Consider the following 26,702-nt stretch of genomic DNA (forward strand, 5'->3'; position numbering starts at 1 on the left):
TAAATAAACCAGGTGCAGTGGCTCACACCTGTAATCCCAGCACTTTGGGAGGCAGAGGCAGGGGGATCACCTGAGGTTAAGAGTTTGAGACCAGCCTGGTCAACATGGTGAAACCCTGTCTCTACTAAAAAAGAAAAAAATTACAAAAAAAAAAAAAAAAAAATTAGCCAGGTGTGGCGGGCACCTGTAATCTCAGCTACTCAGGAGGCTGAGGCTGGAGAATCGCTTGAACCCGGGAGGCAGAGGTTGCAGTAAGCTGAGATCGCACCATTGCACTCCAGCCTGGGCGATGAGGGCAAAACTCCCTCTCAAAAAATAAAAAATAAAGAAAAACAAAATTTGAGGCTTAAACAATTAAGCTTCGTGCATCTCTTTTTCTTTTTTTAACTCTAATTTCATGACAGATTAAGCTTCATGCCTCTCAAAAATGTGTAGAACCCTCATTCCCAGCCTTCCCTCCCTCTCTCGTCCTTCTTTCTGATTTCTTGGAATCGGAAGGAAGATTCGGATATTCAGGAACCATCACACAGGAGGCACCCATGTGATGTGTCCACCATCACTCCACGCAGCTGTCCTTGGGTCCTGGGTGCCCAGGTGCCTGTGAATTGTGACCCCAGGCAGAAGTGTGAGCATCCCCAGAGGAACCCACCCACCCAAAGCCAGGCAACAGCCAGGGCTGGCATCCTCAGGGTGACTGTGCTCCAGGGCACCTCTGACTTTTGCTGGGTAAAATGGACAAAGCCAGCGATGCACCCATAACCCAGATTCTTGAGACACCGCTGGACTTTGGGAATCTCAGGCATTAGGCTCGGGGCAGTGTCATCATGGCGCTTGCTGGCCAAGTCAGGACACAGCCTAAGCCGGAATCTGCTGGTGCTGGTACAAGCGGTAAGTGGGCGTGTGGGTGGGGGTTGCGGTTAGGGTGTGGACATCCCAGAATCCAGGCCGCTGTTCACAATTCGTCCACACTCCCTGCTCCCCACCCTGCAGCACCTCCCTCCCGAGACCTCCTGAGCCTCTAACCCCCAGATAAGGAAAGGGGTGGACTCAGTTGGAGTCCAGTGTCCACTCCAGTCCAATCAGCTCTACTTGGGGTGAGGGGAAGCTCCTCTGGCCGGGCTGCTCCCTCTGCAGGGCTGTGGCTGGACAGACTACTCAAGAAAGGAAGCAGGTGGGCCGGAACGAACCCACGGTGCCACACAGGCCTCCGTTCTCATGCATGTAAGTTTCCCACACTCAGGCAGGAAATGAAAATGCTTCTTGGACCCCCAAGGAGAGCAAAGGAGACGGGAAGAGGAGGAGGATTTTTCGGGGCTGTTAATGATACTTTCAGCCTCCTGTGCATTTTTGGGAGGGCGGCAGAAGGCAGTGCTGCGCTCCTACTCAGAACTAGCGAGTGCTTCCCAATTGGCCTCCCGCCTTCCTCTCGTCCTCTACGGCCTCCATTGGCAGCTGTGCAAGGGCCCGGCCCTGCCTCTGTCTCTCCACACTCGCTGTGATACCTCAGGCCTCCCAGGCTCCGCCACGCCCTTCCCTCTTTCGGGAACAGCTGCCTTCCATCACCTTGGCTGCCTAATTCCTGCTCATTCCTTAAAACCCTGTTTTGATTTCGCCTCAATAAAACTCTGACACCACCCTCCAGTCATAATTAGTCACTTCTTCCTCTGTACGTTGGAAACACCGCTTTATCGTGGAGACTTTAAGGATATCCAAGTAGAGAGAATTCTTCCGTGCAAGTTTTGCATCCTCTCACCACCGCGTGCGTTACCCGAGTTGTAAAGGGCGGCTCCCTTTGTCTGCCCCGCTGCACCGATACACCGAGCTGCCCACGGTGCCCAGCGCAGGAGAAACAAATGATTATCTGTCCAACGCGCCCATTTACAGGTGAGGAAACTAAGGCTCCAACTCAATGGACGCACTCTGCCCTTTTGATTACCAGAAAAGTAGCAGGACAGGTGTCCTGTCCCGCCCTACCCCGGCCCACTAAGCCGGCACCCCGGCTCCGACCCCCGGCTGTGCCCGGCGCCGCCGCCTTGCCCTGCGGGGCCGCTCGAAGCGCCCGCACCTCCGCCCGCTTCCACCTGGCCGGGCCCGCCCCGCCCAGCCCGGACTCGGGACTGGGAAGTGCGGCGACTCCCGGAACCAGCCATTGGCTCCAGCGCGGGGAGCTGGGGGTGCAGAGTTGCGGGCGCGGGGGGCCACGCGGGCGGCCCCCACCCCCGGCCTGGCCTGGTCTGCGCAGCCGCGCGGGGGCGCCCCCTCCCAGGCCCGGCGCCAGCCAGCCCGGCTCCGCCAGGTGCAGCGCAGCGCAGGGGTGGGCGGGGGCGGGGCTCGGCGCGCACGTTTGCGGGGCGGGGAGGGGGCGGGTCAGGGGCGGGACCACAGCCGGCTGGGCCGGGGTTCTATGCGCATCTCCGGGGAGGGGCGGGGGATGGGCGGGGCAGGGGCGGGGCAGGGGGCGGTGCATTCCAGGCGGCGGCCCGCCCCAGCCTCCCGCCTTCCTACTCCCGGCCCAGGATTAGCGCCCTGGGAGAGAGCGCCCCACTGCCTCGCAGCCACACTTTCCTGGGAGCGGCGGCCGCGGCGGCCACGGCTGCACCATGAAGAAGTCTTACTCAGGTGGGCTTCGCGCATGGGGTGGGGAGGGGTCGGTGTCCCGGGACCAGGGCTGCTCACCTGAGCGCCTGCGGCCGGGAGTGGCGAGGCGCCCCCGGAGCTGAGCGAGTCCCCGCGGCGGGCGCACTGCAGGTCGAGTTTCTCCCAGGACAGGGCCGCTGTCGGGCCGCTTCGACCTGAGCCGACCGTCCCATGCGCTGTCTCCAGCCCTTGCTCGAGTGTCGGAGGAGCTGCCCTGGGGACGCTCTCTCCTCCTTGCCCCTTGCACCCTCGCAGGAATCGCTGACTTTCCAGGTCGGCCGGGTGCTTTGGGTCCCTGTGCGTCTGTGTGGGTGAATGGGGTCGGGGCTGGGTGGAGGGGTGTCCTTGGGTTCAGCCTCTAGGGCTGGTGATCCAGGCCGCAGCATCCTTTCTTCGGATTCTCTTCGGTTTCTTCTCTACTTAATGGGGCACGGGACGGCCTCCAGGTGGGATCGTCCAGCAGCGCCCAAACTTGGCGACTTGGGTTCATGTTTTGCGTTCAGGACGCCGCCCGCGGCTGACATCCTCACTCCACCCTAGCAGGGTCCGCCTTAAGCAGGCAGAGGGGGCCTGACTTGCGCCTCACCACGAGCCGCTTCAGGAGCCTTCATAAGAGGCTCCCGCTCTGGCACTCTGAAGTTCCATTTCACAGATGGGCACACCGAGGCCGCAAGGGCAGGTTAAGAGAAATCCAGATCTTCATTCTTTGTCTTTTCCTTTCCCTTTTTTTTTTTTTTTTCCTTTGTGGTTTTCTCCAAAGGATCCAGGCAGGCAGGATCCTTTGTCCTCCTCAGTCCTCAAATTATAAACAGCGTCACCTCTTCTAAATCTAGAAACCGACTGTTTAATGTTCCTCCTTTAATTCATTCGGATAGAAGTTATCTGCCAAGGATCCATGAATTAATTTTTGTTAATAGGAGAACAGAATCATGGGCCTTAGTTGGAGGTGAAGGAGTCATCGGGGCCATCCCCCTGCCTTTGGGTCATTGTCGGTTTCCTCTGGCCTTCCATATTTAGGAACCAAAATGAGTGATAAAGAATACCTTGTCTCAAAGGATTACTCAGAACTTCCCCGAAAATACCCTTCTGGGTCAGTAGCTTAGAATTGCAACTTTCACCCGGTTGTTGCGAACATGGCCCTCTACACACACCGAGCACAGCTCTGTCAGGAGCGTGGGTGGGTTGGTGTGCTGGTGGGCGGGAGCGGGCTTCCAGGTGGCACATGCTTGGTTTTGGCACCGGGGCTTCCTCCCCAACATGCTCCAAATACTTGAGATGGTTGTGGGGATCGCGCGGTGCACGGCCCTTTCCTGGGGATCTGTAGCCCGCCCAGGGAGGGCCCTTTGCCCTTGGTTTCTTAGACTTTACCTCCCACTGGTGGTTCCAGACAGTGGGGGTGACCAGGGTCCTCCCAGGTCGTGGCTCCTGGGCTTTTTCTGCGGAGACCCTCCTGCACAGATGCCGGAAGGGTCCTGAAGCAGGCTTGGAGTCTCTGCACCTGCGGCTTATTTGGAGGTGGGGAGACCATCACTTGTCCGTTTCTCCTCTCTTCCACACCTACCCCACCCCTCACTGGGTTTCTTTTTCTTTTCTTTTCTTTTTTTTTTTATTTAAAAAAGGACAGAACCTTTTACAGTAGGTGGAAGTAGCGTTTGTGGGGTGAGCAGGAACCAATTCTTGTAAAGCAGCCTCGGTGGCTCCTTGTGTTTACGTAAAGGGGCGGGCCCCTCTGAGCGTGGGGGAAGGGAGAGCTCAGACCATTTCTGGTTTGCTCCGTGCTTGGCAGTGGCCCAAGGTGTGCTGGGTCACTGTGTTGCAGTTGTATAGGGTCGGACTGGAGGGGGCTGATGGTGGGGGTGGCCTCTTGCCCTCATTCTGAGTGTCCTGGAGCTCTCTTGGTACCAGCCCTTTTCCAGGTAGGGGCACTTGCAGGAGTCAGGCTGACCCCTCAACAGCCGTCGACGCCATGAAATTAAGGAAAGCAGCAAAAGATGTTAAAAATCCCCCTAGGCGCTGATAATCCAAGGACAACAGGAAGATTTTTATTTTTTCTTCTAGATTGAGCGGGATTATTGCTTCTGGACCTGCATATGGGCTTCAGAATAAATGGAATGACCATGATGTTGTTCCTGCTAGAGCGGGTTTGAACACCCGTGAGCCTCTGAAAAGGAGAAAGGTTTTAGAAGGATGTGTTTGGGCAATCTCAAGTACCGTGGGTCTGTAGACAGTCATCAAACACACTTTATGTGCTGGGCACACATGGCCAAGTCTGAGTGGGTACAGAAATGATAATGAGATGTAGTCCTTGCTTGCAGAGAACTTACATTCTCACCGGTAGTCAGGATGAGGGCGAGACACCAGCTCATTAACACCCTTCCCTCCTGAGCAGTTCAGCCTCCAAATACTACAGGAATGCCCCGGAGGTTTTAGGGGGAGGTGAGATTGAGCTGGGCCTTGAGGAAGGAGAAATCTTGAGTAGTGGGGAATAAAAAGGGACTTGACCAGGTGCGCCTGAAGTCCCAGCTACTCAGGAGGCTGAGACAGGAGGATCGCTTGAGCCCAGGAGTTCAAGGCTGCAGCACTATGACAGCGCCTGGAAATAGACACTGCACTCCAGCCTGGGTGGCGTCATGAGACCCCATCTGTAAGAAGGTCTTTTCCAATGGGGAAGGCAGCAAGGGCCCACACGGGGCAGCTGCAGGATCCAGGGGGACACTGGGGACAGGCTGTCTCTGGCAGCTCCACTGCTGCTCCAGGCTTTCTCAGTTGCCTCACCCGGCCTTCCAATGGGGTGGAGGTAGTGGTAGTCTACAGGCAGCGTGGTCCAGTGGTTACACTTGGGGGCTCAGAGCCGCCAGCCCCTTGGGATTAAATCTCACCAGGCTGCGCCTCTCCCTGTGGCACAAGGTTCTTACCTTATGCATCTCATTTGCCTCATTTGTTTTTTTTGTGTGTGTGTGGTGTTTTTTTATTTTATTTATTTATTTTTGAGACGGAGTCTCACTCTGTCTCCCAGGCTGGAGTGCAATGGCATGATCTCGGCTTACCGCAACCTCCGCCTCTCAGGTTCAAGTGGTTCTCCTGCCTCAGCCTCCTGAGTGGCTGGGATTATAGAAGCGTGCCACCACGCCCAGCTAATTTTTATATTTTTACTAGAGATGGGGTTTCACCATGTTGGTCAGGCTGATCTCGAACTCCTGACCTCATGATCTGCCTGTCTTGGCCTCCCAAAGTGCTGTGATTACAGGCATGAGCCACCACGCCCAGCCTGCCTCATTTGTTAAATGGGACAGTGCTATGTTGTTGTAAAGGTTAAACGAGTTCATATTTGAAAAAGCTGAGAAATGCCTGCTCTGTAACCTGTTAGCTGCTGTCGTGATCATGATTGTCATTGACAGCAGGAGGATGGAGAGGGCTGGGGTTACGCCATTGCTAGGACGTTCCAGGAGCCTCCATGATCTTCCCTTACTGTGGTCAGAGTATGGTGCAGGGTCTCTCCCCAAGCCCCTCAGCACTGGAGCCAGCTGCACTGTACCCCCCGGTTCTCTGGGTTCTGAGTTTTGGGGACTCCTTTTGCATACTAGGTCACATGGAACTTGCCATTATTCCCAGGCTCCCCTGGAAACTCTCTGTGTGTGGCAGTGACAGGAGGACTTACCTGAGGCCGATGAGCCACAGAAGCGGGACTGAGGTTGCGTTGCACCCCCACTGGCACCTGGGAATTACTCTGGAGATTCTTTTTTTATTTTTTATTTTTTGAGATGGAGTCTCGCTCTGTCGCCCAGGCTGGAGTGCAGTGGCACGATCTCGGTTCACTGCAACCTCTGCCTCCCGGGTTCAGGCAATTCTCATGCCTCAGCCTCCTGAGTAGCTGGAATTATAGGCGCGTGCCACCGTGCCCAGCTAATTTTTGTATTTTTTAGTAGAGACGCGGTTTCACCATACTGGCCAGGCTGGTCTTGAACTCCGGACCTCAGGTTGATCCACCCGCCTCAGCCTCCCAAAGTGCTGGGATTACAGGCATGAGCCACCGTGCCTGGAGTTTCTCCACAGAGAAACTTTGGAGTTTCTCTGTGGCTTTCAGGAGATTCCTGAAGGAGCACCAGCCACGATTAAAAAGTTCTGTGCTGTCGTGACTTCTGAGTCCTGGGCAGGGAGGGAGGCTGCACCCACACAGGAAGCAGCTTCTGCCGTGATTCAGTGCGCTGGCTCGCCATGGTGGACAGGGCTGCACCCCCACCCAGCGCCCTGGGAGCTGACTTACGGAAAGGGCAAGGAATTGCACCCTCAGAGAACACTTCCCCAGTCAGCTAACCCGGTGACAGACAAGCGTGGGAAGGGCACAAGCACAGGGTTGCTTCCTCTTCTCCCCCAACCCCGTCTCCGTGCCTGTTCCCGCTGCCTCTTGCCTCCTCACGTCCAAGCTTGTCTGCTCTGGCACATTGAGGGGACCTGGGCTGAAGAGAAAAAGCCACCTCGTATGGTTAGTCTGTGGCTGTGTCCGACTTGAGTCCCCCCGCCGAGGCCCCTCAGTTGTGAGACAGCTGGCGGAGCCTAAGTCCTGGGGCCAGCCCTCTCCCCAGTCTGTTGCAAAGGTGGGAAGGCATGCCCAGGCAGGGGCCACCTGCCTTGCCCGCTCACGCCAGACCACAGGCACTTGCCCGTCAGATCTCCCCGGCCTGCCCAGAGGGGTTCTGATAGCCGAGGGCAATGCACCTGGCAGCGGTGCATTGCGTTTGCGACAGTTCACCTTCTTCCTGGAACCACTCCCCACAAGTGTGACCAGCTCAAGCCAGGACAGGTACAGGGGGACCCAGGATTGCCACTTAGGGGCAGTGGTCTGGAATCCAGGTCCAGGTGACATGGGAGCCAACCCTCTGCTTGGAGGTCCCAGGTGGGTGTTTGCAGAGGACATCTCACTTGAGGACTCAGGGAAGGGGACACTTCCCACCCCCTACCTGGTCTTTGGGCTGCCCTCCTCTGACACTCTCCTGCCCATCCCAGGCAGCCCTGACAGCCCCATGTGACTGGGACCTAGAGGTGGCCCCTGTTTCCGCCCCAGTGTTTGTCCACAGGCAGTGTTGCGTGGGCTCTGAAGTTTGCCTAAGATGGATCTGATAAGGGGAGTTCAGTACACATCAGTGCAGGCCCGGCCTGGGGGTGATGATGGCAGTTCCTGGGCAGACCCAGCTGGCTTTAGGGTAGGAGGGGCTCCAGAGAGAGGCTCCAGGCCCCTAGGGGCGTGAACCTTTGGGTGAGGAGGAAGGTGACGCGCTGGGTTCCTGCGCCTCTGTTTGTTGGAGCTATTACCTTGGAAACGTCCCAGCTCTAGGCGGTTGCCAGGGATTTATGGGGATCAGTGGGTGCCAATCCCTGGGTGAAGCCCTCGGGGCTTGTACACAGCACACAGCGCTGTGGCCCAGTGGCTCACTTTGCTGTGTGAAGTGGCTCAGTCTCCAGGAGAGTCCTTAGCCAGGCAGGCCTGACAGCAACTGCCAGGTCATGGTGATCTGGAATCGCTGACCAAAGGGAGTCAGTCCTGGTGGGTGGAGGGACTTGGTGGGGAACCATCGTGATGCCAGGCATGGGGATCGTGTGGTACCCAGGCCTGTGGGTGCCGAGCTTCTGTGGGAGCAGTGAAGTGCCCCCGTGGTTGATGGGCTGGTCACCCCTGCCCCTTTCCTGATGTGACAGTGAAGTGCCCCCGTGGCCGATGGGCTGGTCACCCCTGCCCCTGTCCTGATGTGACAGTGAAGTGCCCCCATGGCCGATGGGCTGGTCACCCCTGCCCCTTTCCTGATGTGACAGTTGTGCCCGGGCCCCGGGAACTTTGCCAGGAGGCCTGGCATTGGCCTGCTCTACTGGAGCGGCCCTGCTGAGCTGTGAGCTGCCCGTCTCCCTGAGGTTCCTGGCCCATTTCAACTCTCCATGTGGATTTGGTCATTCATTCCAGAAGCGTCTGCTGGGCACTGCTGAGTGTCAGGCTCTGTTTGCCTCCTCTGCTGCACCCTGGAGGCTCTGGGCACCAGCTCTGCAGGGTGGCCTGGCCTTGGGTCTCCAGGGTAGAGCATGGCAATCTCTGCTCCCAGCCCAGTTTCTCTCTGCCTTATCTCCCTGACCCCGCCCTGGGCTCAGGTCCATTTGTAGCCCCTGTGAAGGGAGACACTGAGCTCTGGCTGGCAGAGGAGGGGTGGCTCCTGGGCACTGCTTGCCAATGGCCTCTCGGCAGCTCTGTGACAGCTGAGCTTTGTTCCCAGCCTAATCTGACCTGGTTCTCCAAAGCGTGACTGTCGGCAGCCTGAAAACCTCCAGGACAGGAAACAGGAGTGGCGCAGGGAATGTAAGATGATCCCAGCTTCAAGTCACTGGGTGGCCCTTAGACCCAGGCTGCCTGCTGTCTCTGGCAGGAACCCAAGTCGCTGGTCATCCTCAGAGCGGTGTTGGCCTAGGGCCTTCAGTGGCCTTTGTGACTGGGTGAGAGGAACCCTGGATGGCCACTCTGCCCTGAGTGTGTGGGTCCCCAGAAGTGCTGAATTAGGGGGCACGGAGGGCCAGAAAGTCCCCTCTGGAGCATTGGACTCTCTTGCTGACTCCTACCCCACCCTGGCGTGGGGTTTCAGAGAAGGGGTCCAGGTAGTAGTGTCATCTTTTCTGAATGGGGATGTGGCTTCAGTCTCTGTCCAGGTGAGTGCATTGCTCTCTTTCTGGCTCCTCCCAGGCTGCTTAAAGGACCCGTGATGAGGCCTACGCCATGGCTGGGGCCCTCTGCTTTTCCCAGCGCTGCACCTGGGAACCAGGGGTTGGGCCCCGGAAGCTGAGGATGTCCCTGAATGCCATGCCTGCACACCTGTCCTGGCCAGGCCAGGCGTGTTGGGGCAGCAGCTGAGATGGGAGCAGCAGCATTGCCTGCCAGGTTTGAGATGGGCCCTGGGTGAGTGTGGTTACCAGGAAGGGCTGGGCAGAGCAGGCAGGTGGGCCGCCCCCGGGGCCTTGTGCCGAAGATCAACCCGATCCGCACCCTGGGGCCGGGGCTTCCTTTCACAGCCTTCCCGTGAACTATGGCTCCTGTTTCCATCCCAAATCAGATCCCAGGAGAGGAATAATGTCCATGTAACCCAAGCCACTTGGAAGTGGGTTACATCCAACCCTTGTCATCTTCCAGCTTGTTAAGGACTTGACTAACTCAACCCAGAGGGATTTGGAGAGTTGTCTGCAAAACCCACTAATAACAGGGAACTTTAGCTCTGTAGCCACAGGGTCTACAGAGGTGTCGGGCTGTCGGGTTATTGCTGGGAGGTGAGCCGGTGGCGTAGACAACCGTGGAGGCACCAGTAGTGGAACAGCTGCAAGTGCACACACAGGCTGGCGTCGAGGGGTGGGGAGGAGGAGGTGGTGGATTTCTCGCCAATGCTGGCATCACGGTTGCCTCCAGCATCAGAGACCCAAGGTGTGGCTGACCTAGGCGGTGGGGGGGGGGGGGGGGGGCGATGAGTCACTGGATAGCAGAGCCTTCCTGGTAGCTGGGGGTTAACGCTTTAACTGCCAGGCCTTTGTATTATGCTGCTGCTTTTTTTTGTTTGGTTTGGTTTGGTTTGGTTTTTGAGATGGAGTCTCACTCTGTCACCCAGGCTGGAGTGCAGTGGCTCAATCTTGGCTCACCGCAACCTCTGCCTCCTGGGTTCAAGCAATTCTCCTGCCTCAGCCTCCTGAATAGCTGGGATTACAGGCACGCGCCACCACGCCTGGCTAATTTTTGTATTTTTAGTAGAGATGAGGTTTCGCCATGTTGGCCAGGCTGGTTTCAAACTCCTGACCTTTGGTGATCCACCCGCCCTGGCCTCCCAAAGTGCTGGGATTACAGGCATGAGGCACCATGCCCGGCTATTATTTAATTTTTTAAGGAAAGCAATCTAAACTATACGCTGTATCTCTTCTTTCTCTTTTGCTTTTTGTTGTCAGTTTTCTGTGTTACTTATTGCCAAACAACGCGAACAAGAAATTGAAAGGAAAACTTCAACTGTCATTGACTGTAGCATTTCTTTTGTGTTCCATTCAGTGGTTGTCTCCACAGGAACATGAGATAGGATTTGATTTAATTTTGAAAGGTGTATATTTTCAGAGTTGCATACTCCCCATAGAATGAATGTTGAATTCTGTTCTTTTCACTTGAAATTAGATCTCAGGCATGGATTTCGTGATTATCACTATAATGGCTCTTCAGAGTGGACATTCCATCATGTAGGGAACCACCCTCTCCCCAACTGCTGGTGTGGACACTCCTCCTTGATGGCGTGGGTCTGGGCCCCTGAAGGGTGGTGTCCTGAGTAAAGATGTTACAGTAGCCATGCTTATAGCTTTGGGCCTGGGGCTAGGTGGAGACTGGCTTCAACCCTAGAGCTTGCTGTCTTAAATTCTTTTCTTTTTTTTTTTTTTGAGATGGAGTCTCACTCTGTCGCCCAGGCTGGAGTGCAGTGGCGCGATCTCCGCTCACTGCAAGCTCCGCCTCCTGGGTTCACACCATTCTCCTGCCTCAGCATCCTGCGTAGCTGGGACTACAGGCGCCCGCCACCACGCCCGGCTAATTTTTTGTATTTTTAGAGAGACGGGGTTTCACCATGTTAACCAGGATGGTCTCAATCTTCTGACCTCGTGATCTGCCTGCCTCGGCCTCCCAAAGTGCTGGGATATAATAAATTCTTAGGGCTAGGAGCAGTGGCTCACGCCTGTAATCCCAGCACAGATCACGAGGTCAGAACGGTGACCACGGTGAAACCTCTCTACTAAAAAACACAAAAATTACTGGTCGGTGGTGGTGGGAGGCTGAGGCAGGAGAATGGCATGAATCCGGAAGGCGGAGCTTGCAGTGAGCCGAGATCGCACCACTGCACTCCAGCCTGGGCGACAGAGCGAGACTCTGTCTCAAAAACAAATAAATAAATACTTACATGCACTTGCATTATTTACTATTATTATTATTATTAAACAGGGTCTAACTGTGTTGCCCAGGTTGGAGTGCAGTGGCGTGATCATGACCTCCCAGTCTCGACTTCCCAGTTTCAATTGGTCCTCCCTTCCCAGACTCCCGAGTAGCTGGGACTATAGGTGTGCACTGCATGCCTGGCTAATTTTTTTTTTTTTTAGACACAGTTTCGCTCTGTTGCCCAGGCTGGAGTGCTGTGGCGCAATCTCGGCTCACTGCAACCCCTACCTCCTGGATTCAAGCAATTCTCCTGCTCAGCCTCCTGAGTAGCTGGGATTACAGGCATGTGCCACCACGCCCGGCTAATTTTTGTATTTTTAGTAGGGACGAGGTTTCACCATGTTGGTCAGGCTGGTCTCAAACTCCTGACCTCGTGATCCACCTGCCTGGGCCTCCCAAAGTGCTGGGTTTACAGGCGTGAGCCACCGCACCGGCCATGCCTGGCTAATTTTTAAAAAATTTTTGTAGCGGCCAGGCGCAGTGACTCATGCCTGTAATCCTAACACTTTGGGAGGCTAAGGAGGTTGGGAGTTCAAGACCAGCCTGACGAACATGGAGAAACCCTGTCTCTACTAAAACTACAAAATTAGCCGGACGTGGTGGCACATGCCTGTAATCCCAGCTACTCAGGAGGCTGAGGCAGGAGAACTGCTTGAATCTAGGAGGCGGGGGTTGCAGTGAGCCGAGATCATGCCATTGTACTCCAGCCTGCGCAACGAGAGTGAAACTCCGTCTCAAAAAACAATTTTTTTTTTTTTTTTTGTAGCTACAGGGTCTTGTTTTGTTGTTGCCTAGGCTGGTACTGAATTTCCAGCCTCAAGCGATCCTCCTGCCTCAGCCTCCCAAAGCGCTGGGAGTATAGGTGTGAGTCACTGTGCCTGGCCTCCACTTGCTTTGGGTGCCTTTCTCTGTCTTAGGTAACCATACATTTCTCCAGGTAATTAAGAAAAGATTGCACATGATGAGTCCCTTTTCTGGTATTTCTGGGATTGCCCACAAAACCAGACAAGTGTTCTTACCTCGACATTTTACTAAGAGTTTAATGAACAGAATGCCGTTTGCCCTCAGTCTGCTGGTCCCCCTGCGAAGGCCCAGGGCTTCCTTGTTTGAAAAGTCGTCCCCTTGTTGAGATCTTTGATTCCTTTTCACCACTGGCAGTCATGCCCGGGGCTCCACAGGGCCACCCCTTTTCCCTTCTCTTCCTCGGCCCCTCAAGACGCATCTGTACCCCCGGAGATGTCTCTTTGTTTTCTTGGGCCACCTCTCCTGGCTGTCACTCACCCTGCTGGCTCGTTACGTGTGCAGCAGTTTCTTCTGGAACCCTCAGGCTCCTGCCACCTACCCGCTGCAGTCCCCGTTTTGTTCCTCTTGCCTTAGTCTTCCTCCCCATCACCTCTCTACCTGTTGGTTCCCATCTCTGTGGCACATCCCTGTGTTATACTCTGATGACTGGATAAAAGTTGAGTGAAACGCATCTACCCTTTGGTGACTGGGGTGCCCATTAATCAGAAGGGATCCAAGGCCGGCATGGCCTTTTTCCTGCATCCTGGGGTATTGTCCTGTGGCTCTTCCTTGTTGGAGTCTGCAGTTTTTATTGTTTTTATTTTTTATTTTTTGAGATGGAGTCTCGCTCTGTCGCCCAGGCTGGAGTGCAGTGGTACGATCCTGGCTCACTGCAACCTCCGCCTCTCGGGTTCAACCAATTCTCCTGCTTCAGCCTCCCGAGTAGCTGGGGACTAGAGGCACCCACCACCACGCCCGGCCAATTTTTGTAATTTTAGTAGAGATGGGGTTTCCCTATGTTGGCCGGGCTGGTCTCAAACTCTTGACCTCAGGTGATAGGCTCCTGTCGGCCTCCCAAAGTGCTGAGATTACTGGCATGAGCCACCAGGCCCGGCCGTAGTTGGCAGTTTTTGACCACTGGTCTCTCGCCGCGTGATCTGTGATCTTCCCCTTGGCCTCCTGGCCCTGCCCTGTTCATCTGCTCACCTTTCTCATACATACGATTTGTTCATGGGGTATGTAATGGGGTCTAACCAGGAAATGGAAACCGCTTGAGCATTTATTTATTTATTTTTCTCAAGACAAGGTCTCACTCTGTCATGCAAGCTGAAGTGCAGTGATGCGATCACGGCTCACTGCAGCCTTGAACAACTGAGCTCAAGCGATCCTCCCTTCTCAGCCTCCCAAGTAGCTCGGACTATAGGTGCACACTGTATGCCTGCCTAATTTTTTTTATTTTTGTAGAGACAGGGTCTTGCTTTGTTGCCCAGGCTGGTCCTGAACTCCCAACCTCAAGCGATCCTCCCGCCTCAGCCTCCCAAAGTACTGGAGCTATAGGCGTGTGTCATCATGCCTTGCTGATTTTTGTATTATTATTTTTTTTTTTGTAAAGACAGGGTCTTACTATGTTGCCCAGGTTAGTCTTGTACTCCTGGGTTTCTGTGATCCTCCTGCCTGGGCCTCCCAAAGTGCTGGGATTACAGGCGGGAGCCACAGTGCCTGGTCCACTTGGGCATTTAGAACAGAAGGACTTAAAGGCGGGGAAGTTGTTACACAGATGATCGGAGAGGTGAAGGCCAGACAGGGAATAGAGAGGCAATCAGCAGGAAATCAAAGTCGTGGGCTTATACAGCCCTCTAAAGGTATGGATGCAATGATTCATTTAGAATGAGAAAATAAATAACAACAAATTATAAATTATAAGCAGCTGTTAAATATCACAGACATCACTACATGCAGAAGAGTAGCAGTCAACTACCAGTCATATCTCCAAAGTTCTATTTCTCCCACATTTTTGGCATTACTTCTTCAATATGATGACTTTGTAATATCGTTTTCTATTTCGAGAACAGAAAACTGATCAGGCTGGACACAGTGGCTGGCCCTGTAATCCCAGCACTTTGGGAGGCCAAGGCAGGTGGATCATTTGAGGCCAGGAGTTCAAGACTGGTCTGGGCAGCATGGTGAAACCCCGTCTCTACTAAAAATACAAAAATTAGCAGGGCATGGTGGCATACACCTGTAGTCCCAGTTACTTAGGAGGCTGAGGTAGGAGGATTGCTTGAGCCCACGAGGTCGTGGCTGCAGTGAGCCGTGATCATGCCACTGCACTCCAGCCTGGGTGAGAGAGTGAGACCCTGTCTCAAAAAAAAAAAAAAAAATAGGCTGGGCATGGTGGCTCATGCCTGTAATTCCAGCACTGTGGGAGGCCGAGATGGGCGGATCACTTGAGGTCAGGAGTTTTAGACCAGCCTGGTCAACATGGTGAAACCCCATCTCTACCAAAAATATAAAAAATTAGCCAGGTGTGATGGCCCATGCCTGTAATCCCAGCTACTTGGGAGGCTGAGGCAGGAGAATGGCTTGAACCCAGGAGGCAGAGGTTGCAGTGGGCCGAGATTGTGCCACTGCACTCCAGCCTGGGCAACAGAGTGAGACTCCATCTCAAAAATAAATAAATAAATAAATAAATAAATAAATAAATAAATAAATAATAACGCGAATGAATCCCCTTAGTTGATCAAATTTTGTTTGTATTTTTGGTAGTTGGGATGTATACAAAAGTGGTGGTCAACAAGCAGTTGGTGGTGCTGCTACAATTTTTTTGTTCAAGAAACACAGGAATTTTGGTAAATTCTGTTTTTGTGTTGTTTTTTTTTTGTTTGTTTTGTTTTTTAAATGTGATTCCTGTCAAGAAAGAAGTAGGAAAGTGGGGGATATTTCTATCTGCATATGAGGCATTTGTGCATGTATTTCTGACCAGAGAAACTTTTCTGTTTTGACTCCACGTTGAAGGAACTGAATCCTTTGCTTAGAACTTCACCTCTGGTGATGGGAGTAATTTTCCACAGATTTGCTTCTGGACCCGTGCATTTCAAATCTTGCTTCTCTCCACTGCGCACATTTTCCCGGCGCCAGGCACCGCAGGATATGTTCGTGTCTTGTGATTTTTGATTCTGCGTGGTAGGTGGAATTGGAACGGTGAGCGGAGCGAGTATTCCTGGAATCCATTTCCGCACCAGGATAGCGAGCAATAACTGAACTATACATGGAAATAAATGGGAACTACATAAATATAACCCGACCAAAGCCAAACTAAATATCTTTCCAGTTCAACTTCTCCTTAGCAGGAGCCCCCACGTGGCAGCAAGCTTCCCTTTCCACCTCACACAAGAGAAAATGTGACGGGCAGGAACTCAAGACTGGAAATGAACGGGGATGTCAATTGATTGTAGGGAACATATTTTCCATTTTGTAAATTTTACAAAAAATGTTTGACCCCGTGGACATGTGGTTAGGGCCCTTCTCAGTGCCTTTAGAGGGACCCATGCAGGCAGAGGAAGGGTTTTTAGCATTGTGGGGGTGACCTGGAGATTGGCAGCAGGGTGCCACCACCACCCCTAGGTCGGGATGAGAGGGAGGAAGTCCTGTGACCAGAGTCCGGGGGCCAGAGTCACCTGCTGGGAGCCCAAAGGTGCGACTCTGGCAGCAGCTGGAACTACACAAAGGACCAACTCTCCTGCTGGGGAAGCCGTCTGAGGCAGAGGAGGTGGAGAGCTCCCGCGCCCTCCCTTGCTCCCACCTCCCAGGCTCCTCCCGAGAACCCAGCCCAAAGCCAGCAGGCCTGGGGACCTGGACCCCTGAGCCAGCAGAGGTGGGCGTTTCTCCCACACAAAGGAGGGCACGAGAAGTGGGAGGCACGGAGGGGGATCAGGCCAGGACCCACACAGGATGTGCAAACAGGAGCTCCCCTCTCTTCCCACCCCAAATGGCATCTGCAGCCAGCCTCACTTCCCTGCTGTTAGACAGGAAGAGGAACCTTCTTCCTGGCACCAGCTGCCCCCACCCCCCCCCACCCCACGGAGGCCCCTTTCCTCTCTGGCTTTTGCTTGCAATCACTGGCGACGCTGATGGACCATATCTTCTGGGGAGTTTGGTCATGAACATGGTTTCCCATTTGGTATGGACTGAACTGTGCCCTCCCCCTTGAATTCCTGCGTTGAAGCTCTAACTCCCAATGCAGCTGTAATTGAAGATAGGGCTTTTAGGGAGGTAATTAAGGTTAAATGAAGTCATAGGGCAGGACCCTAATCTAATAGGATTGGTGTCCTTATAAGAAGAGGGAGGGACACCAGAGATCTCTCTTCCCGCCTCACTTGTAAACAGAGGAAAAATGACTGGAGGACACAGCAGGGAGGTGGCTACAAGGCAGGAAGAGAGGCCTCGCCAGGAACCAACCCTGACGGCACCTTGATCTGGGACTTTGGGCCTCTCAAACTGAGAAACACATTTCTGTTAAGTCACTCCCTCCATGGTAATCTGGATAGCAGCCCGAGCTGACCAAGGCACCATCTGCATCAGCCAGGGCTCTCCAGGGAGACAGCCAATAGGAGATGGATGGATGGATGGCTAGATAGACAAGCAGACAGACAGAGACAGACAGACACAGACAGGCAGACAAATGGCTAGATAGACAAGCAGACAGAGACAGACACGTACAGGCAAACAGACAGGCAGAAAAATGGATAGATAGATGATAGCCAGGCAGACAGATAGACAGACACAGACAGGCAGACAGACAGACAGACAGATGATAGACTGGGTGCAGTGACTCTTACCTGTAATACCAGCACATTGGTAGGCTGAGGCCGGTGAATCACTTGAGGCCAGGAGTTCGAGACCAGCCTGGCTAACATGGTGAAACCCCAACTCTACTAAAAATACAAAAATTAGTTGGGCGTGGTGGTGCGTGTCTGTAGTCCCAGCTACTTGGGAGGCTGAGGCATGAGAATCACTTGAACCTGGGAGGTGGAGGTTGCAGTGAGCCGAGATCATGCCACTGCACTCCAGCCTAGGCGACAAAGTGAGACTCCGTCTCAAAAAGAAAAAAAAGATAGGTGAATGGATTGATAGCTAGATAGATGATAGATGGATGATAGGTAGATAGATAATTGATAGATATAAATCACAGATGGACAGGCAGACAGATACATTGATTAGATAGATGATAGATGGATAGAAGATAGATGATGGATGGGTGGGTAGATAGGCAGATAGACGGATAGATAGATAGATAGATAGATAGATAGATAGATAGATAGATAGATGGGAAGGAATTTATTAGGGGAATTGGCTCATGCCACTGTGGAGGCCAAGATATACCACAGAAGGCCGTCCGCAAGCTGGAGGCCCACGAAAGCCAGTATCGTGGCTCAGTCCAAGTGTGCAGGCCTCAAGACTGGGAAGCTGTTGGCGTAACTCTTAGTTCAAGGCCAAAGGTTTGAGAGCCTGGGGGACTGCTGGAGAACTGGGAGTTCTAAGTCCAAGGGTGGGAGAGGAAGGCATCCCAGCTCCAGGAGAAAGAGAGGGAATTCACCTTTTCTCTGCCTTTTTGTTGTCTGGCAATGGAATGGTGTCATCCACATTGAGGGAGGATCTTTACCACTCAGCCCACCAACTCACATGCCCATCTCCTCCAGAAACACCCTCACAGACACACCCAGAAGCAATGCGTTACCAGCCATCCCTTAATCCAGCCAAACTGACACCTGCCGTCAGCCACCACACAGGCTCAGCAGAATCGTGGTTGCATGGTGATGGTCTCCATCCCGTCTAAAGAAGTGGAAGATGAACTGTTGGCACAAGCCGTCACTCTTTCAGGCTCCTTCCAGTTGCTCATTCTTTTAAAAATGTATTCATTGAGCACCTGCTGTATGCCAGGTGCTGTGACAAGCACTGGGGCACAGCAGTGAGCAAACAAGGACTCTTGTTTCTTGGAGTTTACATGCAGTAGAAGGAAACAGAACCAATGAATTCATCAGTTCCAGAAAACTATCAAAATAGGACTAAGAGCTATGGTGAGAATCAAGATAAGGTGATTGCATAGAAAGTGACCGATGGCTGTTTTGGAATGAGTGGTGAGGGGTCACAGAGATGATGACAGCTGAGTTGAGATTGGGAAGACAGGAAGGAGCCAGCAGTGCAAGGACTAGGCTGGGAGCAAGCTTGGGGCATTCCTGGAACAGCAAGGAGGCCAGAGGGGCTGCAGTGGAGCAGGGGAGGGGGAGGAGGGAGACACAGGTCAAAGAGGAGCCTGGGGCCAGATGGAGGACCCTCCCTCCAAAGCTCAGTCATTTCCTCCTTAAAGAAGAATGTGTTACCTCCAAAAGTCACATATGCCAGTACAGTGTCTGGCTCATCGTGTGCCTTCAGTAGGAGGTGAGCGTGGCTGTTCTTGTTATTACTACATTGTAATTACTGGGAATAATGGGGTCACCAGGCTTTGCATTTGCAGCAATGTGAGGGTGCCAGCAAGCTTCCCCGGGGAACCCATCTCCCCTCACTAAGTTCATAAGAGCCTGATCAAACCAGGTCAATGTAGTGAGAGCTATAGCTGCCCAGTGTACTGGACTCTTTAGCCACGGGCCAGGACACTTTCATGTCAGCAGAAACCTCTAAGGGGACTGGGGAGTGTGCTGTGGATGTTTCTGGGTTACTCAGACCTCCTGGGGAGCCTTCCCCACCACAGCTGCTGCAGGGAGCTCAGCTGCAGTGATGAGCTGCCGCTCAGCCTTGTTTATGGGAGAACCCTACCTGGGAGATGGGACGGTTTCCTGTTGGTTCTCTCTGCCTCAGGTTGCTTTTACAAGCGCAGGGATTCTCACCTGAGTGTGTGAATGGGGCTCAGGATGCCCCAAGGGTATATGGAGATGATGGGGGTCAGCTGTCTTCTCTGATGCCTCTCAACCTCCTCCCCCTGCCTTTCTGCATCTCATTACCTCCTGGCCTCTCTCACTTTGGGTGCTTTGGAACGACATGCAATCCAATACACAGGCTGACTTTATTATTTTGTTTTGTTTTATTTTATTTTATTCTGGAGACAAAGTCTCTGTCACTCAGGCTGGAGTGCAGTGGTGCAATTGCAACTCACTGCAGCCTTGAACTTCTGGGCTTAAGTGATCCTCTTGCCTCAGCCTCCCTGCTGGGATTACAGACATGAGCTGCTGTGCCTGGCCTAGGCTGGCTTTTTTAAAAGCTGCTCACTCTCTCTGCATCCTGATGATACCTACCTCCTGGAGCAGGCTCCCAGCCATTGGCTTCTGACACTGTGTAGCTACTGTTGGCCAGTTGTGGCATGTGAAGCTGAGGCTCAGGAGAAAGGCAATCCTGCCAAGGCCACATGGCTCAGTGCTAACACTCAGGCCTCAGTGTTTTTATCTCCCTCCTGGTTGCTTCCACCCTTAGTGCATCTCTGGAGGCCCGAGGGAGCTAAAGGCCAGGCTTTGGTCAGCTAAGAGTTTAAAAAAGCTGTCTCTGTGCTCCTCTGTCAATCCATCACTCCATTATCACTCCATTATCTCCCCCGACAATGAATTCGGTTTGAATTTCAGATAAACAAGGATTAATTTTTAGTATAAGCGTATCCCACATCACATTTGGGATATACTTATGCCTAAAAATGATTCATTGTTTGCTGGCCTTAGTAGCTCATGCCTACAATCCCAGTGCTTTGGGAGGCTACTGTTGGAGGATTGCTTGAGTCTAGGAGTTCAAGGTTACAGGTAAGCCATGGTCATGCCACTGAGCTCCAGCTTGGGTGACACAGCAAGATCCCTATCTCTTAAAAAAAACGTTGATTGTTTATCTGAAATCCAGGTTTAATTGAGCATCCTGTATTTTATATGAGAACCTATATGGGTGAGACCCAGAGTCTTAATGCCCACTGGTAAGCCTTTGCAGGGAGGCTTTGTGGGTCCTTGGCTGGCACTGATGCCCTTTGATGAGCAGGGCCATCTGGAGAGGTGGACGCCTGCTGCCCGTGCAGACAGAGCAAGGCCCTGGGCGGGAATGAGCTGATTTCACCTTCCCCAACCTGGGAGCCAGATGCTATTGGCAGCTTGCCGTCAAGAGAGGGGCTGGTCACCAAGAGAGGGGCCATCTCCACTAGCCGCCTTTGGCTTTTGGCCCTCCCCTAACCCTCCTCCTACCCCAAACAAGCCAAGGGCACCGCACCAGAACCAGTGTGCCGCCTTTGGTTGGCATTTTGTAATTGGGTAGACTCTTCCCTTCTCACAGCAGCTGGTGGGTGCCCCTTCCACTTCACAGGGAGGATGGCCGGGACCCCTGACTTGGACACAGGTGCTGTTCTTTTTTTTTTTTTTTTTTGAGACAGTCTTCCTCTTTTCACCCAGGTTGGAGTGCAGTGGCATGATCTTGGCTCACGGCAGCCTCCACCTCCTGGGTTCTAGCGATTCTTCTTCCTCAGCTTCCTGAGTAGCTGAGATTATGGGAGTGCGCCACCACTGAGAACAGTGCCTTCTACAGTGTTTATTCTCCTGTAGGAGCAAGTTCCCAAGGCAAGGGGGTTGCTCCCCTCATGGATGAATAAATTGACTTTAATCCACAGTCCCAGGTGTCAGCCTTGAGGGTGGGGAAAGGTTGTTCTGTGTCCTGGCGGGGTGGGGGCAAGGCCAGGAGGGCCTGGTGCCCAGTGTACCTCTTCAGGGCACAACTCCAGGTAGCAGAGGCCAAGGACAGAGGGGAGGAGAAGAGGGAGGTGGCCATTATCTCCTTATCTCAGCTTCCTTTGGAGATAAGCTTGAGTATTTTAGTTGTCCGCTAAGTCTGGAGATAAGTCTGGAATTTAAACCTTTGACTTTGATCCAGCCCTTCACAGCTCCTGTGAGCAAACTGAGCCTCAGAAAAAGGGACTGAAGCCTGTGCATCCTGGACGCCCCCCCCCCCGGCTCAAAGCATCCCCACCCTAGGCTCAAAGCACCCCCACCCCAGGCTCAAAGTGCCCCCACCCCCAGCTCAAAGCATCCCCACCCTAGGCTCAAAGCGCCCCCACCCCAGGCTCAAAGTGCCCCCACCTCAGGCTCAAAGTGCCCCCACCCCAGGCTCAAAGCACCCCCATCCCAGTCTCAAAACACCCCCACCCCAGGCCCAAAGCGCCCCCCCCCCCGGCTCAAACCCCCCCCCCACCCCAGGCTCAAAGTGCCCCCACCTCAGGCTCAAAGTGGGAAGGAGCCATGGGAAACAAAGGGGGAGGCACGGATGACCCGGATGAGGGTCTCCATGACCCACCTTTCCCCAGGGGCTATCTCAAGAGCTTTTTAAACTTTTATTATTTTTGAATAGAGATGGGGTCTCGCTGTGTTGGTCAGGCTGATCTCCAACTCCTAGCCTCAAGCCATCCTCCCACCTCAGCCTCCCAAAGTGCTGAGGTTACAGGCGTGAGCCACTGCACCTGGCCTCTCTCAGGAGTTTCAAGAAAAAAAATGGGAATAGATTTGTTTGTTTTTTTGTTTGTTTTTTTTTTTCTGTTTTGTTTTGAGACAGAGTTTTGCTCTGTCACCCAGGCTGGAGTGCAATGGCACGATCTCGGCTCACTGCAGCCTCCGCCTCCTGGGCTCAAGTGCTTCTCCTGCCTCAGCTTCCTGAGTAGCTGGGATTACAAACATGAAGGCTAATTTTGTATTTTCATTAGAGACTGGGTTTCACCATGTTGGTCAGGCTGGTCTCGAACTCCCGACCTCAGATGATTTGCCTGCCTTGGCTTCTCAAAGTGCTGGGATTACAGGGGTGAGCCACCGTACCCGGCCAGGAATAGATTCTTTTCTGTAGATGACTTCTGTCATTATTGAAAATGGATGTTTATGCACAATTGAATTTTCATAATGCCTCATCCTAAAAAGCTCCTTTTTGAGAAAATGTGACTTTGGATAGAGGAGAGACTGTCCAAGCCCCATTCGTTGTCAGCACAGGGCAGAGCAGGGGTGTGGCAGTGTCACCCTCCTCTGAGACAGCCCCATCCCTGCTCTGCCCAGGGATTCAGAAGTCTGGTCTGTTCGAGCCCCCAGAGGGGTTTGGAGTGGCTGTCTTACATCACAGGTGGGGTCTGTAAGGATCTGAAATGACCTTTTTGAGAAGGCCGGTTTGGTGGGTGCATTTCAATCATTAAAGTAACAACAATGATACATCGAATAGGGTCTGCTCAGATTCTGAGTGCCTGTTTAAACATTTCCACCTCGTGACTTACCAGATTCTAGCATAAAAACCCAGGTAAAAGAAAAAATAGCTGAGCTTGGTGGTTCGTGCCTGTAATCCCAGCGTGAGGCCAAGGCAGGAGGATTGCTTGAGACCAGGAGTTTGAGACCAGCCTGGGCCACCTGAGACCCCACCTCTGAAAATCAACAAACAAATAAAAGACCTTCGTGCTCTATGTCTTTCTTATATCTAGGTTCCCCAAATTGTATGCATTGGGGAAAGTCCATTAAGAGAAGCCCCTGGCCGGGTGTGGTGGCTCACGTCTGTAATCCCAGCACTTTGGGAGGCCAAGGTGGGAGGATCACAAGGTCAGGAGTTCGAGGCCAGCCTGGCCAATATGGTGAAACCCCATCTCTACTAAAAATACAAAAATTAGCCAGGCGTGGTGGTGCATGCTTGTAATCCCAGCTACTCAGCAGGCTAAGGCAGGAGAATCACTCGAACCTGGGAGGCAGAGGTTGCAGGGAGCCAAGTTGGTGCCATTGCACTCCAGCCTGGGTGACAGAACAAGACTCCATCCCTAAATAAATAAATAAGTAAATAAATAAAGGAGAGAAGCTTCTAGACTCCTAGATACGTGGGTCAGTGTTTACCCCTGCAAAGCTGCTGTGCCCAAAGGGGGCTGTACTTGGTGGAATTGGGGCAAAAGAGCAGGGAGGGCACCGGGCAGTTGACCTGGTCTCCACTACTGGAAAGGGGCTGTGCTGTCGGTGCCCTGAGCTGGGTCCACAAGGAAGACGCTGCACAGGGTGCCCTAAGTTTGCTCTTCCTGCCTAGGCTTACCCTTTGCTCTCCAGGACCAGGGAGCCCCACTTGTCTCCTGTCTTTGGCACCTGCTCCTGCTCTGTGGCTTGTGAGCGCTGCATTTCTTTCTGCTTGGAACGCCGGCCCGTGGTGGGTCCCCGGACTCCTGCCTTCTGCTGTCTTTTGCCATATCTCGTCAAAGTGTGTTTTATTTATTTATTATTATTATTTTTTGAGACAGTCTCGCTCTGTTGCCCTGGCTGGAGTGCAATGGTGTGATCTCGGCTCACTGCAACCTCCGTCTCCTGGGTCCAAGCGATTCTCCCGTTTCAGCCTCCTGAGTAGCTGGGATTACAGGTGCGTGCCACCATGCCTGACTAATTTTTGTATTTTTAGTAGAGATGGGGTTTCCCTATGTTGGCCAGGCTGGTCTCGAACTCCTGACGTCAGGTCATCGGCCCACGTCAGCCTCCCAAATTGCTGGGATTACAGGCGTGAGTCACCATGCCTGGCCAACTATTATAATATTGATATAATAATAATATCACAGCCAGGTACGTTGGCTCACACCTGCAATCCCAACACTTTGGGAGGCTGAGGCAGGAGATCACTTGAGGTCAGTTCGAGACCAGCCTGGCCAACGTGGTGAAACCCGGTCTCTACTGAATATATAAAAATTAGCCGGAGCGTGGTGGCGGGTGCCTGTAATCTCAGCTATTTGGGAGGCTGAGGCAGGAGAATACCTTGAACCTGGGAGGCGGAGGTTGTGGTGAACTGAGATCGTGCCACTGCGGTCCAACCTGGGTGACAGAGCAAGACTCCATCTCAAAAGTAGTAATAATAATAATAATAACATCACTTATTGAGTTTTAATTTTGTGCCAGACACTGTGCTAGTACTTGCACTGTGTGACCTCATTTACTCGGAATAACCTATGAATAAGCACCATCTCTGTCCCCAAGGAAGCTGAGACTCAGGAAACGGAAGTCATCTCCCAGGGCCCACAGCAAGGGCCTGGTGAGGTCTGCGTTCAAATTCCGATCATCTGACTCCAGGCTTTCCTGCCTCCTTTGCCTCCCAAAACTCAAATACTTTCATCTGGGATGACTCCAGACAGCTAGATTTCAATTGTCTTCTCTCCTTCTGAGTATGTTTTATTTTAAAATCACATAAAGATAACCCAGTTCTCAACCGGAGCCACGGAATCGTTAGATGTCTTGCTGGACTCAGACACAGGCCTGAATAATTAGGTCCAAGGAGCTGAACTGGAACTGCTCGTGGCCAGAGGTCCCTTCCTGGGAACAGCGGTGGCAGCTGCGCTGAGCCTGGCAATTTGTTCAAGAGCGGGGGACACTCAGGCTGCCCTCGCCCCCTTCGTATGAACGAAGTTTGCTTTGCATCTTCTCTGCGCCAAGGGCTGCCAGGCACCAGATGCCCGTTTTGGGACATCAGAAAAATAAACTGTAAATAAAACAAAAACTCCACCCAAGAAATCTGAGACAGATGCTGTTTTCCCCACCGTTTCTCCACCCCCATGCTGGGTTTGGAGAGAGTGGGCCAGCCTGTTTCCTAGGGACAAGAGGCCCTGGGGTGTTTAACCTGGATGGAACCTCTTCTATTTTACTTTTGCCCGGTGCCAGGGGGCAGAAGGCAGGGGTGGTGTCCGTCTGGCCCAGGGAGGAGGACAGGGCAGCCTTTGTCGCCAGCATCCCCTGCAGAGATGTCTCAGCCAGAAGTGACTCCATCCTCAGGAACGTGTGTCCCGTTCTCTGCTGGGCGGCCCCTCATTACCCCCCCGTTGTTTCCATAGTGGGGTGTGCTAGATTGATGGGCAAAGCTCTGGTTCACTCTCAGCCCCAGACAGCAGAATGTCCCAGTAGTGCACTGATGGTGTGCATGTGGGGATGTGTGGAAGAGGGGATAGTGACCCCGTGTGCGTTATATGCAGTGCAGCTTCCAGTCAGGTGTGTGAAGGGGGTGCCCATGGCCATCGTGGAAGTGAGCTCAGCTGGCACTGGAGGGTCCAGGCTCACCGTGTGCCTCTCATTCGCCTTGGGAGCAAGGTTCATCCTCCTCCCCGCTCCCCTCCCCTCCTGGTCCCTGGCAGCCCACCGGAGCTGCACTCTGGGCCGTCTCTCCTGGTCTTAAGGGGGCTGTCATTTCTGGGAGGCAGATGCTGGCCCCTCTATCCCCGCTTCCTGGAGATCTGCGCCGAGGTCTGCCTTTCTGTCTGGAGGGACTGGCCGGGAACCCCTGGGTTTTCTTGGCGGGGTTTTTGTTGCTTAGCAGTGAGGGGGATGCCGGGTGAGGTCACGGACATGGCTGGGGCAGGCTGGGGGTGCTGGAGGTGAATTCCGCAAGTGCTGCGACCTTGGGCAGTTTGCCCAGCCCTGGGCCTCGCTTCCTGCTCTGTGAAATGGGGTGGGAGCACCTGCCTGCTGGGGTTGTGGGTTGGGTGAATCGGAGCTAAGGTACAGCTCACAGCCTGCCGTCAGACCCTCGCAAGCAGAAGTGGGTGTCCCTGCTCAGCGTCCTCCGGCCCCTCCTTAAAGGCTCAGCTTTGTCCTCATCACCTCCATGAAGCCTCCCTGGTTACTCCAGGAGTCAGGACCCATACCCTCTTTGGAGCCTTGTGCCACACGCATTTCTCACGGCGTTGCTTTCCCTGGAGGATGGGTTCAACTAAAATTGGGGCCCATCTTGGGGTTCCCCCCAGCACCAGAGAGGCTCAGGCTTAGTAGAGATGGGTACCCTGTTGATACCAGTTCCACGGAGGACACACTGTGCTCATTCTGCTGCCAGTTGCTGAGTCTGGTGTCCTGTAGTTATGGAACAGGGGTACAGGGCTGGGCAGCTGGACACGAAGGCCAGGTGTGCAGGTCACTCTGCCTCAGCTCTGAACCTTTGGAAACAAGCTGGCTGCACCCATTTTCATCTGGTCACAGTTTAGGAGTGGGGTTGTGGAATGGATGGATGGATGGATGGATGATGGGTGGATGGGTTGATGGATGGGTGGATTAGGTGGATGGGTGAATGGATAGGTGGATTGGTGGGTGGGTGGGTGAAGGGCTGGATAGGTGGGTTGGGTGGATGGGTGGATGGATGTGTGGAGGGGTGGTGGGGTGGATGGGGGGGGGTCCATGGGTGAATGGATGGATGGATGGGTGAATGGGGTAAATGGGTGGGTGAATGCTGCAAGAGCCTCTCTGGAGGGTTCCAGGGAGGAACTGGCATCTTTGACCAGCAGCCAGCATGGTGATCAGATGCAGGGAGGTGTCTGGGTCTACCT

At 53.5% G+C, this 26,702-nt stretch overlaps 1 protein-coding gene across 1 annotated transcript in view; it reads left to right on the plus strand.

Annotated features, from left to right (window-relative positions):
• Positions 1-2,544: 2,544 nt before the first annotated feature.
• Positions 2,545-26,702, plus strand: part of LOC116482929 (septin-9) — a 123,692-nt gene continuing 99,534 nt past the window's right edge. Inside the window, exon 1 of the mRNA XM_032176450.2 lies at positions 2,545-2,619. Coding sequence (XP_032032341.1) covers positions 2,601-2,619 — 19 coding nt within the window. The 5' untranslated portion in view covers positions 2,545-2,600. The remainder of the gene's footprint in view (positions 2,620-26,702) is intronic.

The sequence above is a fragment of the Hylobates moloch genome, unplaced genomic scaffold (assembly GCF_009828535.3).
Source record: "Hylobates moloch isolate HMO894 unplaced genomic scaffold, HMol_V3 SCAFFOLD_15, whole genome shotgun sequence".
In the NCBI taxonomy this organism is placed as follows: domain Eukaryota; kingdom Metazoa; phylum Chordata; class Mammalia; order Primates; family Hylobatidae; genus Hylobates; species Hylobates moloch.